Source organism: Sprattus sprattus (assembly GCF_963457725.1).
Source record: "Sprattus sprattus genome assembly, chromosome: 3".
NCBI classification, from domain to species: domain Eukaryota; kingdom Metazoa; phylum Chordata; class Actinopteri; order Clupeiformes; family Clupeidae; genus Sprattus; species Sprattus sprattus.
The window spans coordinates 32,787,553-32,805,346 of record NC_137922.1 but is presented as its reverse complement, the minus strand read 5'-3'; the positions used below and the strand labels follow the sequence as shown (position 1 = coordinate 32,805,346).

Genomic DNA, 17,794 nt, shown 5'->3' with positions numbered 1-17,794 from the left:
TTATATGACGGTAATGTGATGTTGGTGTAAAAATTGACAAAATTGCCATTTTCATAAAAATCCACCATCTCCATTCATAGGCAGCGATCTCGGGGGGACGGGGACGTGTCCTGCACCTTTCAAAGCTGATGCTGACTTATCTACTACCATCCCCCACTTTCCCAGCCCCTTGCCCACTTTTGAACATACTTAAAAATGATACAGTGGGTGGAGTTGGGCCCTGAGAGCTGACCCCTTAGCCCTGAGCCCTAACAGACTTAATTGACATCACATCACATACTGCAAGGGCTTGAAATGGTATAAATAGTAATTGGACAGCACTTTGCAAAAAAAATGTTTTAACGCTTCCGGGCTTCACAGCACAATAGTTCCCTCAGGAAAGTGCAATCAGGGCTCAAATTGGCTGCACAATTTGACAGTGGGACAGCCCTGAACCTGCACACATTTATTGGGAACACGTGTCAGAGGCTGTGTGGGAATAGGGATTTAGCCATAAGGTGTTTCTAGGTGTTTCAAGGCAAGGAAGGCTCCTTGATGGCTGCCTTATCAAGGATGCAACATCATTGAATCCCACCAAAGGACTGTTCCGATACCTAGGAGCCTTCAAATCCTAGCAAGGACCGAGTCATTCCCTCAGTGTAGTGTAAGTGCAGATTGGATTCTGTTAGCACTGTGGCGGCCTTTTCTTCAGTCCTTATGTTTTTCTTTCACCTCTTTCCTTGACCCAATGACATTTTCCATCAAGGTCAAGTGGTTAGGAAAGGATATGGGACGGAAGTATTTGGCCTCTGAGGTTAACCCACTACGCAGTTTTGTTATGCAAAAAGATGGGCAAGGGGCTGAAAGTTTGCTCCATTTGAATGGATGTTCATCATGGTCAATTCACACTGGCATTGGCCTTGGATTTTTAACAGAAGGTGGCGTTTTGAGTGTTGACAGTAAACACAAGCATTTATGGGTTTCCTCCCAGTAGTCATATTTAGTTTAAAGCTCAAAGAACATAAGTGTGTACTACCGATTTAAAAAAACAGACACTTCAGAGAAAAAGATAAAAGAAATTTAAAATATCCAATATTCTGAGAAAAAACAACTTACCACTTTGCGTTGTATTGAAACAGGGGTCGTCTTCAGAAGATTCACCACCAACCCAACTCCATACTAGGAGTCTTTACCTTTTTGATGGTCCTTTAAAAAGCCTTGGATAAGTGAAGTTATTCTGTAGTCTTTCTGAACTTAACCATTGTAGATGGACAGACATCTACACACTCTCAGCATATCTTTATTCCTTTGCAGGACAAAAACAGAAAAGGCAGAAGTACCAGTTTCCATTCACAAAGTAATTTAATTATTTTGAACAGGAATCATGTTTTGTTTAGTTAAAAAAAAATGAAACCAGGAAATGTAATCTTCAATATGCTTTCATGAATGCGGTCATACATATGTATTTTTTTTTGCTTCATTGTAAGCCTACAGAGACTATGATACACTTGTGTGACCCAGAGTCACTGGTACTGGCAGGATATCCATAAACATTACAGCAAAAAGCAAAGAGAAACAGATGAGTACTCTACATCCCAATGGACATTACACACAGAAAACAAAAACAGCTGTGGCCCTTCCAGAAATAAACTCAAAGAAGTTCCCCAGGTATTTTAAAACTAGTCATTCATATTTAGTTTGAGGGATGAAGGGGGGGGGGGGGGGGGGGGGGTGGACAAACAAACAAACCAAAAAAAAACAACAACTTAATAGGACGAAAGTGGTTTTAGGTCCAATACCTTATAGGAATCTGTGCGAGAGGGTGAAAACTTGAAATGTAAATGTTGTGTAAAAGGAAGATGGCCTTGAATTGAAATGCCAAATTTCATCAATTTCAAACAACATCCTGTTTTTGCCCTCATAACTGGTGTCCAGGGAACGGAGGGGGGTTGAGGGTTGGAGGTAGGAAATCTGAGAAATTACAGACCCACGTACACCCACACAATATTGTTTTAGGTCAGTATAATATGTGGGAAATCAAAGGCAGCATTAAAGGAGCAGGAAAAAGGTATTAGATAAGTATATCATTAGCAGGTTTGGGTGCACAGTTGCTGTAGGGCTCTGTGCATGCGTGCGTGTGTGTGTGGGCGGAGGTTGTAATCCATGGTAGTATTTGCGAGTGTTGTTCCACCAACTCAGATCTCGCCAGCTTCTCTGTCATCACGGCGGTCCATCTTCCCGTTCATGCCGTCCTGGTGATGATGCTCAGATGAGCCCCGTCTCCGAGCACGATCACGTGACCTATCGCGGGACGATGGGTCATGGGAGGAGCGATCACGGGAGGACCGGTCTCGAGAAGAGCGCTCACGATCCTGGTCCCGAGATGACCTGAGACAGTAAGAAAAACAAGAAACAAAAAATGTAAAAAACTAAACAAAATGTACCTGCTTGATGACAAAGATCCTTTAATTGCACAGCACTTTGGCCAACTGGAGTTGTTTTTAAATGGGCTCTATAAATACATTTGACTTGGGTCTCCCCAAAGGTTATGCAGAAACACTTAAGAAATGGTAAACACTTGAAATGCAGTGCTTTGGGCTCCTAAGAGAAAGACTAGAGACCCAGAGAACATGCTACAGTGTGTTACTTACTTGTGACGGTGATGTGACCTGGATCGGCTCCTGTGCCGCCGGCGGCGCTCACGGTCTCGAGAACGTGAACGGGAGCGGCGCTTCTCACGGGACGCTGATCTAGAATGTCTCCTGCGTTTCTCCCGGGAACGGGACCTGTAGTACAAGAAAAACGGCAATTAAAACCACAGGTTCTTTTCCGCAAGACTTGAAAAGGTAGTGTGTGTGAATATATAAATAAAGCCTGGCTAGCTCTCTGCTTGCGAACTAAATTATTTGATCCTACACACCTATCTCCTCTGCCTTTGCAGAAGCAACCAAAAAGTTTGGTCAAGGTGATGAAGGCAAAAGGCTACTTGCAGCATGAAAACATGAATATGATCAAAGGATATCTAGGCTTCCATTACTGTCTCCTTTTAACATCGATTAATAATGTTACATTAACTAAGTTGAGGCAAAGAGACCTGTGTAAATCTTCACTCGATCTTTGAAGCTAGACTCTAACCATTAATGTTAACCCATGGGCTTGCTACGGAGTTACTTGTGGCTACCAACTACAGGATGGGGCGTGGGGTTTTTGTAAATTCAATTCAGCAATGGATTGATGTTCTATGTAGTGTGAAAAATCTGAGGGTTCTGCTTCTCCACGGATTAATGAACACTTTAACGGTCATTAATTTAGACCGAAATGGGATTTTAGCAAAATTGTACCATTTCTGACAGAAATATCACTTTAGGGGGCATTCCAGTTGACACTTCTGTCTGTAAAACTTGGAAAATCTGACTTCCCAGTTGAAATGGAACAAACCATTATGCCCATAACGCTGATTGCTTAGCCTTGTTTTGGCTACAGTAACTCACTAGCGCCTTTTGAGGTGGTATTACAAAAGAGGACAGTGAGGCTCTAGCTTGATAGAATGCTAACATGAGTAGATATCTGGGCAAAAGAGTGCGTAGCCATTTATTAAATAATGGAAATTGTAACATATAGCACCTTTAAAGTTGACCACCAATAATTTCAGAAAAAAATGTGTAAAATAAAAAAATTGAGCTTAGTTCATGAGTGCCTCCATAATTACTGCAAAACAGTCATGTTATCCAAATCCATTTTCAAAAATGGGAATTTTCAAGAAACATGCCACTTGTATTTTGTGAGTGACAGTAATCTAGTAGGAATACTGTGTAGCTACCTAATAAGCCTCAGATATACGACAGACATTGGACATTTCAGAAAACAAAATGACTTAAGACTTATTGAGAATTCCCTGTAAACACAAGAATTGATCCTAGTGTTCAAAGACAATTATTCATTGTTTCTTAAATAAAATAAAAAATACGGACAGCAATTATATTTAATGGTTCTGAATGTTCAACTGCAGCTTTATAGCTTTCCTATCTTTAGCCAGTTTCACTCTGGCAGGGGGACTGCCAATGAAAACTAGCCTTTTGGCTACAGTTGGGTGCATTAACATGTTAATGTTTATTAATGCACACTGTCCCTCTTCATCAAATAAACAAATCAAATCAAAATAACAGGATAATGGCCTATGATATTTGTATTAAAGTTGTTAGTAAATTAACGGTATCTCAGAGCCCTTGTAAATGGTTCCTTAGGTCATAGGTCAACAGCTGAGTAAGCATAGATTGTAAAAAATAAAAACATACAACCAATTGAACTGTGAACTTCTGTGCTGCTCTAACATATACATTAAAACATTACATTAGAGAACCAACATCTGAATGAAACATGTCTGACATCATAGCCATACTTGAAAAACACACACAAACTCACCTTTTGCGTTCACGGCTACGTGATTTGGTCCTATAAAACAAGACAATCTTGTCAGCACATGATTAAAAGTTGACAGAAGGCATACTTATAATTCTTACTCTAGCTAGCCATCAAGTCTTTAAAGCAGTGTAGCGTGTCTACAGAACTAAAATTGGACATTATGCGTTTCAGCAATTCCATTTTCTTCCATTGTTGGAACATGTTTCCTTACTTCTTCTTCTCTCTCTCTTCACGTTCCCGCTCTTCTCTCCTCTTCAGTCTCTCCTGGTTCCTCAGCTCCTGCTTCAGCACCACCGTTTTCTGCAGAAACATTAAATCCATCTTACAAATAGAACACAGGCTCTGGGTGTTCCAAAAATTAAGCAGAGCACACATGTAGCTCCTACAAAAGGATGATGGGAGCAGATGGCATTAATATAGTAATATAATATATATTCATATAGTCTCTGTAATGAATTTATGTGAATGTCAATCACAGTTAAGTATAATTATATGAAACACCAGGCATACAGGTCTCTTTATTTTGTGCATTCAGTTAGAGTTAGTCAAGATTGGGCCCTAAATGTATGAAAACACCCAGAATGCACTAGTCTTCATTTTCTTTTTTACAGTTGTATAAATGTGACAGAATTTGGCTGAACCACCACAATGTTATCATCCTTGTAAGATTATGTTCAACACTCTTGTGCCAGCTGCTGATCAGAGCTGATGTGAAGTTAAACACTGTCTCAACCTTAAGTAGTTACATGCAGATCTGATTGCTGCTCATTTTCAACAACAGATCACAAAGAGACTACAGGACCATTGTCAAGACACGTGTCTTGGTGGAAAGAGTCTAAGGGGAGTTGATTAATGAGAGATGGTTGTTGGATTTACTGCTGGTTTCAAGTGTCCCACTTTGGCACGGACTTATTCACAGCCTGAAACATGATCTACTCTGTGCTCCAAACAGCCACCATACCTTCAGGGCCTCCAGTTTGTCTCGAATCTGGATGAAGCCCAAGTGCAGCTTCCCTCCAAAGTGGTCGGCAAGACGACGGTCATTGTCGTGAAGACCCAGATAGGCCGAGCACACCTCACACACCCGCAACTTCTGCTGTTGGAAGCTAGAAGCTGGCATGGAGTTCCTGTATTCTTCCTGAAGGGTTGGGAGAGAGTATGAACATTCATTTATACTTCTCATACTATTCTAGGGTGGTAAAATGTTTATGTCTGTGTGAGAGCAGGTGTGTCTTCTCACCTCTGCATCCTTCTTTTTGATTCGCACTTGCTCCACTTCCTGTAACACTTTCTGCGCTTCGTCTACGTTGCCCTCAGCACCCAGCTGCTCCGCCTTAGCCAGTAGTTTCCCAATCTCTTCATTCAGCTCATGAACCTTCTCTGCCTATACCAAACACAACCACACAAGTTATCATACTTTTCGGGGGGGGGGGGGGTGGTGAAGAGTGGAAAAGGGAAACAAGTGGATGCAGCCTAAAACGGAGGAGCAACACTTACCTTGGCAGCTCCCTCAGCACTGATCTCCTCCTGTGTCTCTGCCAACCTCTTCTTGGCCAGTTCAGTCCTGCGGTCGCAGTCTGCGATGAATGACTCCAGGTGATCCACAGCCTAATGGACAAAATCACACTTAATAATGGCCTCAACCTCTCATCAATATAATGAAAGGGTTAACCATTCACTGTTTGCTTGTGGCAACCATATTGACCATACTCACGTCAAGCTCAAAAAACAAGTCGCGGTCCTTGGAGGCAATCTCATAATCTGCACGCAGGGCAAGGTCATGGATTTTTGCACATTCTCCCAAATCCATACGCTGTAAAAGACAACACCAGCGATAACACTTATTATAACAGGGTACCCCCAGGATTTTTCATCTCAAATTTAAGACCTTTTCAAGACCACTTTAAATGAAATTTAAGACCAACATCGCACCTTTCCTGATATGCATATGAATAAAATTTAAAAAAATTATCCTAAAACAGAACCATTTAAAACAATGACTGTGAGGGGTGGACGTGTGTGTGTGTGTGTGTGTGTGTGTGTGTGTGTGTGTGTGTGTGTGTGTGTGTGTGTGTGTGTGTGTGTGTGTGTGTGTGCGTGCGTGCATGTGTGTCTGGATACGTCTGTGGGTGAACCTGTGTGCGGTTGTAATACAACAGAACCTACAGCCTTTGGAGCTCTGTGCTTTTGGCAGCAATCTGTTCATCCAGTTTGATGAGTTCAGACAACTTATTATAGCGGGAGCTTTTCCATAAAAGTTGCAGTGTTTTTTAGGTGTTTGCTGAAATGAATTTGCGGGAGCAAGTGGAAGTTGTGATAGAGTTGCGAATTTCCCTCTTTGTAATTATAATTGAGTTATTTGTTAAAAATAAGTTATTAATAAACAAACATTCATTAAATAACAAAACCATTGAGAAATAGTCCTCTAAATAACCTCACCAACATGCCAAATAAAGGATTACCAGGACTACAAAAATGTAGCAAAATAGGCTGTTCTGGCCTCTGCTTATTCAGGTCAGCAAATGTATATATAATTTGTATTGTTGTTAGGGAAACAAACACCGTTTAGTATTGGACTTTTACTTTGACATCATTAAAATGTTCCTCTCCTGGAAATGGCAACAGCTGTTATCTAGAAACATAGTTATGCGATGTAATGTTAACCACGTAGTGAGAACAGTACATAGGCAACAACGAAGTGCACCTGTTGGTCTTACAAAAGGACCACCAGAATGACTGAATAAAGTGTTATGAATATCTCAGCCTTCACATATAATGGGGAAAAAACAGCCTGTGTCACTGTTATCTGACGTCCTGTCCAGCACGTCTTTCTGCCGTTATCAATCGGTTTTGCTATCCTTGTTAATTTATTTTATCTGTATAGGTGTTTATGTTGTTCAATCTCATATATTAATTTAAAGTTGTCCAATTTCAACTAACCCATTCTTCAACACTATGCTACCTTATCTTCAAACAGAAAGTAACGTTAAAATCTCAGCTTTCGAGGGTTTGGGAAATAATCGCTGCTGCTTAGCTTACTTCTTATTTACATGTTTGGTGGAGGCAATCCAGAATTAGTGTTGATGAATTATAATCAAGTCACCCAAACTGCTGTGAAAAAAACGGGAGTCGCTGAAAAGCGCACTGTTTGCATCCCTGTACAACAGTGTCTTCTTTAATATTAGACGTTTCAATGTCTTTATTCACCCAAAAAGCCCCGCATTGTCCTAGATAACTGTCTAGCTAGCTAGCGCAGCTAGTGAATAGCTTACGTTAGCTAGTTTTATCCTTTATATCGTGTCAGCATCTCAGCCAGTTCAGAGCCAGGTTGCCTGATATTTTGGATGCGACGTTTGGGTGTACTAAGATTAGTTGTCACAACGAACAATAAACAAATGTGGACTTGATGAACGAAATTTAAGACCTGTTGACGAACATTTAAGACCTGTTGACAAAATGAAATACCTTTAATTATGAATACTAAATTTAAGACTTTTTCAAGTTTTTAAGACCTCGCGGGTACCCTGTATAAAGGTATAGAGTATATTGGGAAGAATACAATCTCTCAAGCTATGCTTATATTCAAGGCCACTTTAAGTTGGTACCAATGAAATTGTAAGTTTAATGGAAGTGACAATAAGGATTTTATAAACACAGACTAGCAAATTGCATTTGGCTCTCCTTTCACAACCATGGTGTACCAAAGAGATTCATTTTTTAAGATGTTATAAAAACTAGCTATAAAATAGAGCATTAAAAGGGTTAATTCCACACCTTGTAGCTTTACGCCACATTGGTGCATGGTCAGAACTGGAGCCAAGATCTTATACTGGTAAATATACAGCTAAACTTTGTAAAGGCCTGGAAATAGTAATCATGCACATTTACACACTTGGTGCTTAGGCATTACATACATAACTAGGGTAAAGACAATGAGATGATGGAATCCAAAATAAACCAGCAGAGGGGTCACTAAACCCAAATCAAATGAAGACACTCACAGTTCCAGAGAGTATGTCATGTGGACAGCAATTCAGCAGGTGGCTCTTGCACACACGCTCGTCTGAGAATTTAACCCGCTGACGCGTCTCATCACCTGCAACAGCATAGGAGGAACACATACGACGAGTCAGAAAACACACGTCCACACACTCAACACTTATGCTCGCTCGCTCACTCACTCTCACACCGTAGGTTTCATTCAGCAGCCAGAATACTGCCAAGCAGATTGGTCCCAAGGCGTCTGACTGTCCCTGGAGGGAACCATAGGATTGGAGCTCCCCTCAGTTTAGTTCAGGGTAGTAGCTGCTGGTCAATAGAGAGAATACAGAAGCTACTTACGACACTAGAACTAATCTCCTACATAGGGACTGAGTGTGACCAGGATGGGGTAAGGGGCAGATGCAGACCGATAGATTAATGAGCCTATTTGTGAGATAATGAGTGTGTGTGCATGCGTACATGTTCATAAATCTATATGGCACAAGCCTGGCTGGTTATTCTATGGATGACAAATAATGGCCTAGGTATAGTGGAGGGTCTCTGCTGGGGTGTCAAACATAAAGCTGAACTTCATTGTGTTAGTACAACTACATGGGTGTTGGGATACACAAACAATTAAGTCCACTTTGACAGCCACTGTGGCTAGATTGGTTCACTGGTCTGTTTGCAAGTTCTCGTAGACTGGCCAAGCGTGTAGAAATGTGCACAAACATTGAGCTTAAATAGCTGCAGGTTGGACACAGATCAAGTGAACCTGTTCTGTGAAACTACAGACTGACGGTAAGAGGTGACATGGAGAGGGGAGGGGTGCTACCTTTGTCTTATGACTCTCACACTCACTCACTCACTCTGTCCATTTAGGACATGGGTCCCTATGGCAGCTGCTCCAGGGCCTCTAGCAATCTCAACAGGTGTAGAGTTGAGGTGGCAAGTTTACCATATAGAACCCCTTTCATACAAAAAGAAGACATTTAAAAAGTCGTAATAATAATAATTATAATAATAGGTAAAAGAAATAAAAATGTTAGTTGTATACACACTGCGAGCTTCCACTTATACTGTACCCATCAGCTTCTTCTACAGCCCAGCGAAGTGATTTTAAACCCGCTGTTGAAAAGTATAAATGGGGATAAGAGTTCTTCCCCACACCTGCAGTGAGTGAATCACAACAGTCAGAGAGACAACGCCCGACGGAGAAAAAGATCTGTCTGTTTTGTCTTTTTTTTTTAATGGAGGTCTCCAGAGTTCGTATGCAACCATACTTTTATCCATCCTTCTTCTTAAAGGTTCCTACCTTTTTCTTGTTTAGGTTTACCAGTTGTTGACTGTTATAATGGCAAATTACTTGTGGTAAACAAAAGTACTGTTTGGATATTCATAACAGCTTTAAAAATCATTTGTGACTCACGGCTCGATGAACATGAGGCTTTTCTGCAACTCCCTTGCAGATTGATGTAGGCTGGCATAGATACACTGAACCTTAATAAATAAAATAAAGGGGCCACAATTGTTCAATTTGTACGAGACATGTACGGGAAGCATTTCAATTCAATCGACTGTCAGCATTCACACAGCAAATCAAATTAAACTTAACTAAGCAGGTTTGCGCAGAAAACATGTAAAGGAGAGAAAGATGTCCCAAGGCAGTCATCTTCTAGATAGTTTGTACTGAACCCTGTGCACTGGCTATGAACTTTAACATTCATGACCAAACCACATCTTGAGGCCTCAAGATATTGTATAAACCATGTCAGTCTCCTCCTTTTCACACATCTGACCACGTTAATGTTTGCATCCACTACACAAGTTCCAGACATGAAAAAAAGTATTTTCAAAGGTAGTTTCAAAGTAACTGCATGAACTCAAATATTTCAGGTTCAAGTACCTTATAGGCCTAACTACTTATACTCAAGGTGTAGGCATAAAACCAATACCGATGTTGGTGCCGAGTAAGACAAGCTATTTATTTATTAACAAAAAAAAAAGGATTACACTAATATACAGATCAGACTATTTTCCACTTAAAACATTTCCTGCCTGACGTGGCATAAATTGCAGATTATTCACTTAATTTGACTGGAAGATTAAATTCACGAGATTGAAAGATAAGTCTCTGGTCTGACAATCTGGCTTCTCTTCAGGCTGTGATTTGGAGTAAAATTCTCACTAACATAGAGAATCGGTATTCAGACAGCAGGTTTGGAAAACACAGTGTATTACTGCCCAGCACAAATGGCTACTTTACCTAGTAATCACAAACATGCAAATTGACTCTTAGGAGGCTCAGTACACATACAGGACTGACTACCTCGTAGGTTAAAACTATAAAGCCTCCAATGCAACAAAACCGAAAACTGTCTATAATCTATAATCCCACGTCGATGTCGTGGTAACAGAATAGAAATCGCCAACATTCCGAATCGAGTAGCTTTGCAGGATAACTTTAGTCAACGAAAAAAACCTACTGCATTCTCATAACAGCTAGCACGACACCGCTAATGGTTAGCCAGCGGCTAATATGACTGGCTAACATTAACCTAATTAAATGTGTTCATGCCATCTCATTAACTAATGCCGTTTTTCTAATCAAGATTCGATTGCAGGACCTAACGTGGTTACACGTGAACAAGAAATGTTCTAAAAAGGTGGCTAGTTGTGGCCAAAGGGCATTGCAACCCATTTAAGTAAACAAACGTGCTAGGCAGCTAACTGTCGTTACTTAACTTTAGCACATAGCCTAGCTGGTTAATGTTAGCTAATATAACTGTGTCTGGATACAAACATTAAACCAGGCAATAACAAGAGGGTACCCCACAGTATTATGCTAAACTTCCACGTTAAAAGGAATATGCGAACCTGAAATATCATCAAAGGCAATAACGTTAAGTTACATAGTTTCAAAATGACAGTTTAGCCAGCTATCAGATGAAGCCAGCTATTACATGAAGCCAGCTAACGGTAGCTTGTTAGCTATCGTTCGCTACTCACCATCCCTCGCAGTGCCCATTAACTGGTCGAGCAACGCTCTCATTTGAGCCTGGGCCGACATCGCGGTCACTTGATCGCAGTCCTCACACAGACAGCTCCCTATATACTTATATATATCGGTATTGACGTGGATGGATCATATGCAGAAAATGTCTTCAACCGTGGACAAATGTATCCCTCACAGGCGTCGCCTCACTGTAATGGCCCTCTTGCTATCTTCTCTTCAGAGGAAGAACAAGACGGATGTGACGTAGGCTTAGGAAGGCCAATCACTGCTCGCTGCGCGTTTTTGTATCATTTCGAGCAGCTGGCTGAAAAGCAAGGTTATTAATTCATTTTTACTGGATACATTATTTTCCTCTCCCAAACAATGTATTCCATTTGGTAGCTAAATGTATCAAAGCTAATGTATACGATGAACACTATGTCAACATTTAAAAAAAAAATGTGTTATTATATAGCGTTATATTTGCTATTTTTATCAAATGTTTTTTAGTCGCTTTGGGCAAAAGCAAAATTATAAAAAAAAGTATTTTTTTTTTTTGTAGATTTCAGATTATATTAAGTCCAGTAGGCTATATTATAAAGTAGTTCAAACAATGCATAATCCTCGCTTTAATCATATAAAGTTGTTAAACATTTGTTTAAAACAAACGCATATTAAAAGACAACAAATATAGGCTTTTTAGATTGATAACCTGCCATTAGAAGTCATAGCTCATTGACCGATCAGTTTAAAAAAAGGTTATTATACTGACACGTTTTGTTTTGTAGCGAGTTTTAGTGGCTAAAAAAACTGTCTAAACCTTTCAATATTCTGCACTTGGCACATAAGACTGACACATTGTTTATCCCCCTACGCCATTGTCTGACATGTATAGACCCTTTTATGACCTACGTCATAAACGTTAAGAGCAAACATTCTGGAGGCAAAAAAGCGGCAATTTTAGCCATAGTTAGTGACAGTGCAAGAGGATTTTGGAGAGATAAAGCTAAGGATTTCTTCATCCCGGTTTCTTCGTTAAAAAAATGCCATCTTGTTGTGTTGTGGGATGCCAGAACAGGTCAACAAAAAAAAAGGTCTCAATTTCTACCGCATTCCTTCGGGGAAAAGACGGTTTAATGCAAACAGGCGTAGATTGTGGCTTCAAGCTATAGGCTAAAACGAGTGGACTGGACTGAAGACAACATTAAAAATGCACGCATGGGTCACATTTTATATACGGTAAGTGAATTTTGTTTATGTTAACTGACTTGAAATTGTGTTAGTTAAATCTGAGATAACTTAGTTGGCCAAAACAGCTCCCTAGATAGCTAATGTTATCCATATCTAATTTATATTAGCCTTGCAATTTTAGGTTAGCTTAACGTTAACGATATCTAACCATTAACGTTAGCTAACCGTTAATGTTAGCTAGTTCATAGTACATTAATCTATTCATTTCATACAATGATACAATGCATACAATGATCGTGGGTTGAGTCTGTGCTTAATTTACTCTTAGGAGAAGCCTCAATTAAATACGAAAGCCCCGACATTGTCCGTTCGCCAGAGACCTGAAGCTAAATTGGAGAGGTAAGGCGTGTTTGCTCTTGATAAGTTAGCAGCCAACAGTGCCTGCAACCTAGAGCAGGTGATGTTAACTTATGGCATCAAAGCTAGCTATCCAAGGTAACATCGCCTGCTCTGTATTGCAAGCTTTGAGAGAAATGGCAGTCAGTAGTTACCTCTATTATGTGCAATCTAATCTTACAGATTTTCAAAGGAATAAACTGCTATCTGAGAGATCTGTTAAATCACCTTTCCTATTGACTACAGATCTTTGCCCTGGTGAGAACACCTTTTTCAATTCAATCAAACATGTAAAATGTTCTTGTCCTACTCATTATTTGTGTTTTACATGTGTTGTCAGTAAAACTTATAATTCCTGTCTGACATAGCATTTAGGTTTAAAGTATCGAACAGCACAATATCATGCATTTTGAGAACCTGGTTACCTTCTATGGCTAAAGTGTTGAAACCACTTATAAAGTGGCCAAGTCAGACTGCTGTTTTAAAGAACATGCCCAAAAGTGCACAGAGATTTTTATTGACAGACCTAGTAACTTGACTGCCCAGGCCCAGACATGGTCTACATATAAACACCACAATACAGTTAAGTATTTAGTTTGCATTACACCCGCCGGGGCCATATCCTTTCTATCCCCAGGTTCGGGTGGCCGGGTGTCAGACAAGCAGATTACCAATCAATGGGATTTTTAGATCTTTTGGAGCCTACAGATGACATTTTAGCTGATAGGGGCTTTTAATTAGAGAAGGGCTTGCCGCGTATGGTGCCACCCTGCATATTCCAAATTTCACCGAAGGAAAAAGACAACTACCAGCTAATGAGGTTGACACATCAAGACAACTTTCACTTGTAAGAATTCACATAGAAAGAGTTATTGGCCGGTGGAAGAATTTTAAAATCTTACAATCGGTCATTTCAGTGTCACAAGTTGACCTCCTATTTACTATAGGTAATGTGTGAATGTGTGTGGTGCCCTCACAAATCTCTGCAAGTGTGTTGTTTCCAAATGATATAAAATGTACTGTGTTTGCTGATAAATGTAATCCACAAATGATATTCAGACAAATAAATGACTATGTACTATACTGTCTTTATTAAATTAAAACTATTTGAACCTTGTCTTAAGCTCATGCTTTTTTTTGCACACAGCCGTAGTGGAAGTGGCTGTCACATTGGACACAGTGAATCATTTTACCATAGTCTGGCTTTTCACACTGTATGCAGGCTTGTGTTGTTTTACATGCTCCTGATGTACAAGATGCCCTCTCTGTCCTCCCCATCCTAACATAGAGCTCAATCTTTAACAGCACTGCTGCTGCATGGCTGCAACAAGACCCTACAGCCTGCAATGTCAGATAAAAAAAAATGGTATATGACAAACGAGTATACTAAATGTGGCTATCATAACAAATATAAGTTGTATTGTAGCATAAATAAGAGTTACAAGGCGTTTATTGTTAGATGCCAAATAGCCTGGAAAATGTTTGAAAGCTCAAGAATAGGTTTGGGCTTGGACGTACAGGAGACTTAAAAGAGTGTAAATATTAGCGGGGGGGGGGGGGGGCTTCTCACCCCTCATTCGCTAACATTACAGTTGTGTCTCCTGGTTACAATGCTTATGTAGTTCCTACACGTAAACCTTGACGATGAAACGTTTATGATAAGGTCGACTTACTCTGCCATGCATGTGCAATTTAACGTGAAGCGGTAGAGTTGGTGGGTTTGTTGATAAAAACACATGGTTTATACATTATTGTCTTTGTTCCTTGTCATTGGCTTGGTCCCACACAGCAGGAGACTCAAACGCGGATCCGCATTCGAATCGCCAAACCCGCGTGACTGTCACATTCGTTTTGATGCCGTAGGACGGATCAGCGCCGCCTCCGGCCGGCGCAGTAAATGCTGCTATCGAACAGCAGCTCCTGAGCGGACCCACATCTGATCCGGGGGCCGGACGCGCCTTTGAGGACCGTTTTGGCTCCGCCAAGAGGATCAGGATCGGATCCACGAACGCGGACGCGCCGTAACGGCTGTAACGGCCGTGGCTACATATCAGAGCCCATATCAGTGGAATTTTTATTTGCCACCTCTCTCTCATTGCTTCCAGATTTTCTTTGAAGTAGCCTATACCATTGAGCTGAGCCCTCTTAAGTAAGTGTATTGATTTATTGATATATTGCGAGATTCACAGTAAACATTTGCCTTTGTGTTTTTTTTTTAATCATCATGTATATTAATGCTGTGTAAATAATATTGTTTGATATTGTATCATACCATTTATGCATCAGACTATTAGCTGATGTGATGATCATGTGAGGCTGAAGCTATTTGATTTAAAATGGGATAGCAATTTCGGCAGAATATGTTATGGTAGAGTGATTAAAAAAACACATTGTTATTAGGTCTGGTCTGTTTTAATGAGTTACTCATATGTAGCCTATGGTAGCGGCATGTAGCTGCTAGCTAGCATGCTGCTAGGTGCGATTGCAACATTTTGCAAGTTATTGCTAGTGAATGTGTTAATGTTCACGTTTGCAATGCAAACTATACATCAAGCTGATAATTTCGCTGGTACTGGTTTTTCGGTCAATAAAGTAGGGTGAATATTAGTCAATGAGCTTGTATGCTATGGTAGTAGTAGTTAGGCTACAATTTTAGCGTATTCACTCGAGGGAATTAGCATTATAATCTAGATGCATCTGGCGGCGATTTAATGCGCCCCGCATTGCGTGTCTTTCAAGCGAGATGGACAGCAGATTACTTAGGGGCCGATCACACAGGAGGGTCCAGGGTCTACACTTATACATTATTATTGTGGTGGTGACTTGTTTAATTCGATGCATATTATATATTAGTTTACTATTGTCACATGGTATAGGATAAGCCTGTGTCTAGTTAGCTTGGGGGCTAAGAGGTTGGTAATGACTAGCATTGTAATGTATTGATATTTATGTATGCTATTGTTATTTATTGTAGGGTAGGATTCTCAGTGCCTTGTCAATTGCTGTCTTCCAGGTGTGTCATTGTTTCGTTTATATTCCGATTGGTTTGTACACTCATTTTGTTTAGTAAGCTTGTCATGCTAGGTTTCGCTAGCATGTATGGTATGGTTTTGGTGTGGGGCTAGGCTACTCCCCTAGCCTTGTGTAACGGAAGTTCGCGAGTTTTCGTGAAGGACTTTTTGAGGGCAGACTGTTAAGTTTGTATTTGCTGTTCGTGGCTTGTGTGTATGCCCTGTCTCTTAATTCTAAGGAAGAGGGTAGGATTCTCACTGCCTTGTCAACTGCTGTCTTCCAGAACAATAAATATTCAAAACAGTCGTGTGTCCGCTTGCCAGCACAACACAACGCAGAGTGAACAAGCCACCGGTTACACTTGGGACAGGACCCGCCTAATGTGTTGTAAATGACCATGTGAGTTATCTAGTGTAGTGTTGATTTGGGAATGTTTTTGTGTAAGTCATTCATCTTTTTTTGTTTTCATAAACATACAATCTGTCTGTTTGATTACAGGTGCAGTCAGAAAAAACGCTCTGACACGGTCCGCTACGGAGGCTGAGGTCACGCGACACATTATAAGGTGGTTCAATCTGACTGGGTATCGGGCCACGAGAAGACGTGCCGTGCCGTCCGCACTTGAGTCCCCACACACGGAATAGCCTATTAAATCGAATCGCCTGACTAAATCAACTGTTGAATAAACTTTTGTATTGCACTTCTCGTCATTCATCAGTTATTCTTTTTATGATAGTTAAGATGTACTTATGGACAGATATAATGCAAATTGTAGAAACAGGGCAAAGTAGAATAAGGAGACAACTTAGACTGTTTGTGGCGCAGCATTTCATTGAAGTTGAATAGGCAAGCTATTTGATGTCTGCAACGTCCTAGGCCTATTATTATTATTATTATATAGCACTAAATATAGGCTATTTCGATGCTGTTTGAAGATGAGGGTATAATATAAACAAATATTCCTACTTTCATTATCTACATTAGGCTACAGGGTTCTCTAGGAATAGGTTTTGACATAATCTCACAATGAATGTAGGCTAGGCTACTAAACAAAAGAATATGTACAATATACCTCCACCTCCGCGGAGGTAATAAGGTGTTAAGCGCGGATGCGGATCGGATTCAGTGCGGTGCCACGACGGGTCCGCGAGGTATGCACGGATGCGGACCGGATACAGTGCGGAGCCACGGCGGGTCCGCGAGGTATGCACGGATGCGGACCGAATACAGTGCGGAGCCACGGCGGGTCCTCGAGGTAAGCACGGATGCGGACCGGATACAGTGCGGAGCCAATGCGGGCTCCACTACCGCCTCCGTACCGGATCTGTTAGACTGTGCAAGTGGACCCCGATACGGGTCTGTTTCGCGGGTCCGTTGCGGAACCCGCGACACCTCCGCGGCGGATCCGCTGCGGTGTCCTTTTGCTGTGTGGGGTAGCACCTCAGATTTTAGGACGCAGAAATCATCATTGAGGTCGCAGTACTTAATATCCTGGAGTGGACATGCCCGCAGACAACGTAGTTATAGGCATCGAGTGACTTGAATGATCGTAATGTATCTTTTGTGTAAACACTGCGTTTTTCTATTAAGTATGTATAAATATCTGTCCATTTTGAGGGGTCAACTATCCAATCCGTGATCGAATATGGATCGGGAAGTTGGATTCCATAACTTAATGTCAATTTATTAACGTAACTTCCAGGATCATTAGGATAAAGCGAACGCAGGTATGAACTTAAGCCATTTCTTTTGCCCCCAGAATGCGTGCGCAACCTAGAACGCTGAGCATTGTTTACCAACGGCGAAAGGGTCTATTGC

The 17,794-nt window shown here is 40.9% G+C and overlaps 1 protein-coding gene across 5 annotated transcripts; it reads right to left on the bottom strand.

Moving 5' to 3' along the window:
* Window positions 1-1,319: 1,319 nt before the first annotated feature.
* On the bottom strand, window positions 1,320-11,600 carry luc7l (LUC7-like). 5 transcript variants are annotated; one of them, XM_080834825.1, is made up of 12 exons: window positions 11,392-11,450; window positions 9,812-9,882; window positions 8,583-9,510; window positions 8,403-8,497; window positions 6,116-6,214; window positions 5,899-6,009; window positions 5,642-5,785; window positions 5,363-5,539; window positions 4,613-4,701; window positions 4,402-4,431; window positions 2,631-2,765; window positions 1,320-2,367 (listed from the first exon to the last, which is right to left on the bottom strand). In XM_080834825.1, exons 5-12 carry the CDS (start codon window positions 6,209-6,211, stop codon window positions 2,175-2,177), a joined length of 975 nt encoding a protein of 324 aa, XP_080690951.1. In that variant the 5' UTR covers window positions 6,212-6,214; window positions 8,403-8,497; window positions 8,583-9,510; window positions 9,812-9,882; window positions 11,392-11,450; the 3' UTR covers window positions 1,320-2,174. The 5 variants fall into 5 exon arrangements, with proteins under 5 accessions (XP_080690951.1, XP_080690950.1, XP_080690949.1 ...); XM_080834824.1 differs by having other exon boundaries at window positions 8,403-8,706; window positions 9,248-9,510; XM_080834823.1 differs by lacking the exon at window positions 8,583-9,510 and having other exon boundaries at window positions 11,392-11,600.
* Window positions 11,601-17,794: the final 6,194 nt, after the last annotated feature.

Coding starts and splice junctions, on each gene's coding strand:
- luc7l (XM_080834822.1), bottom strand. CDS start 11,452: ATGTCGGCCCAGGCTCAAATGAGAGCGTTGCTCGACCAGTTAATGGGC. Junction 5,540..5,641: donor TCAAAAAGAAGGATGCAGAG/GTGAGAAGACAC, acceptor CCAACCCTTCAG/GAAGAATACAGGAACTCCAT. Junction 4,702..5,362: donor ACAAACTGGAGGCCCTGAAG/GTATGGTGGCTG, acceptor ATGTTTCTGCAG/AAAACGGTGGTGCTGAAGCA.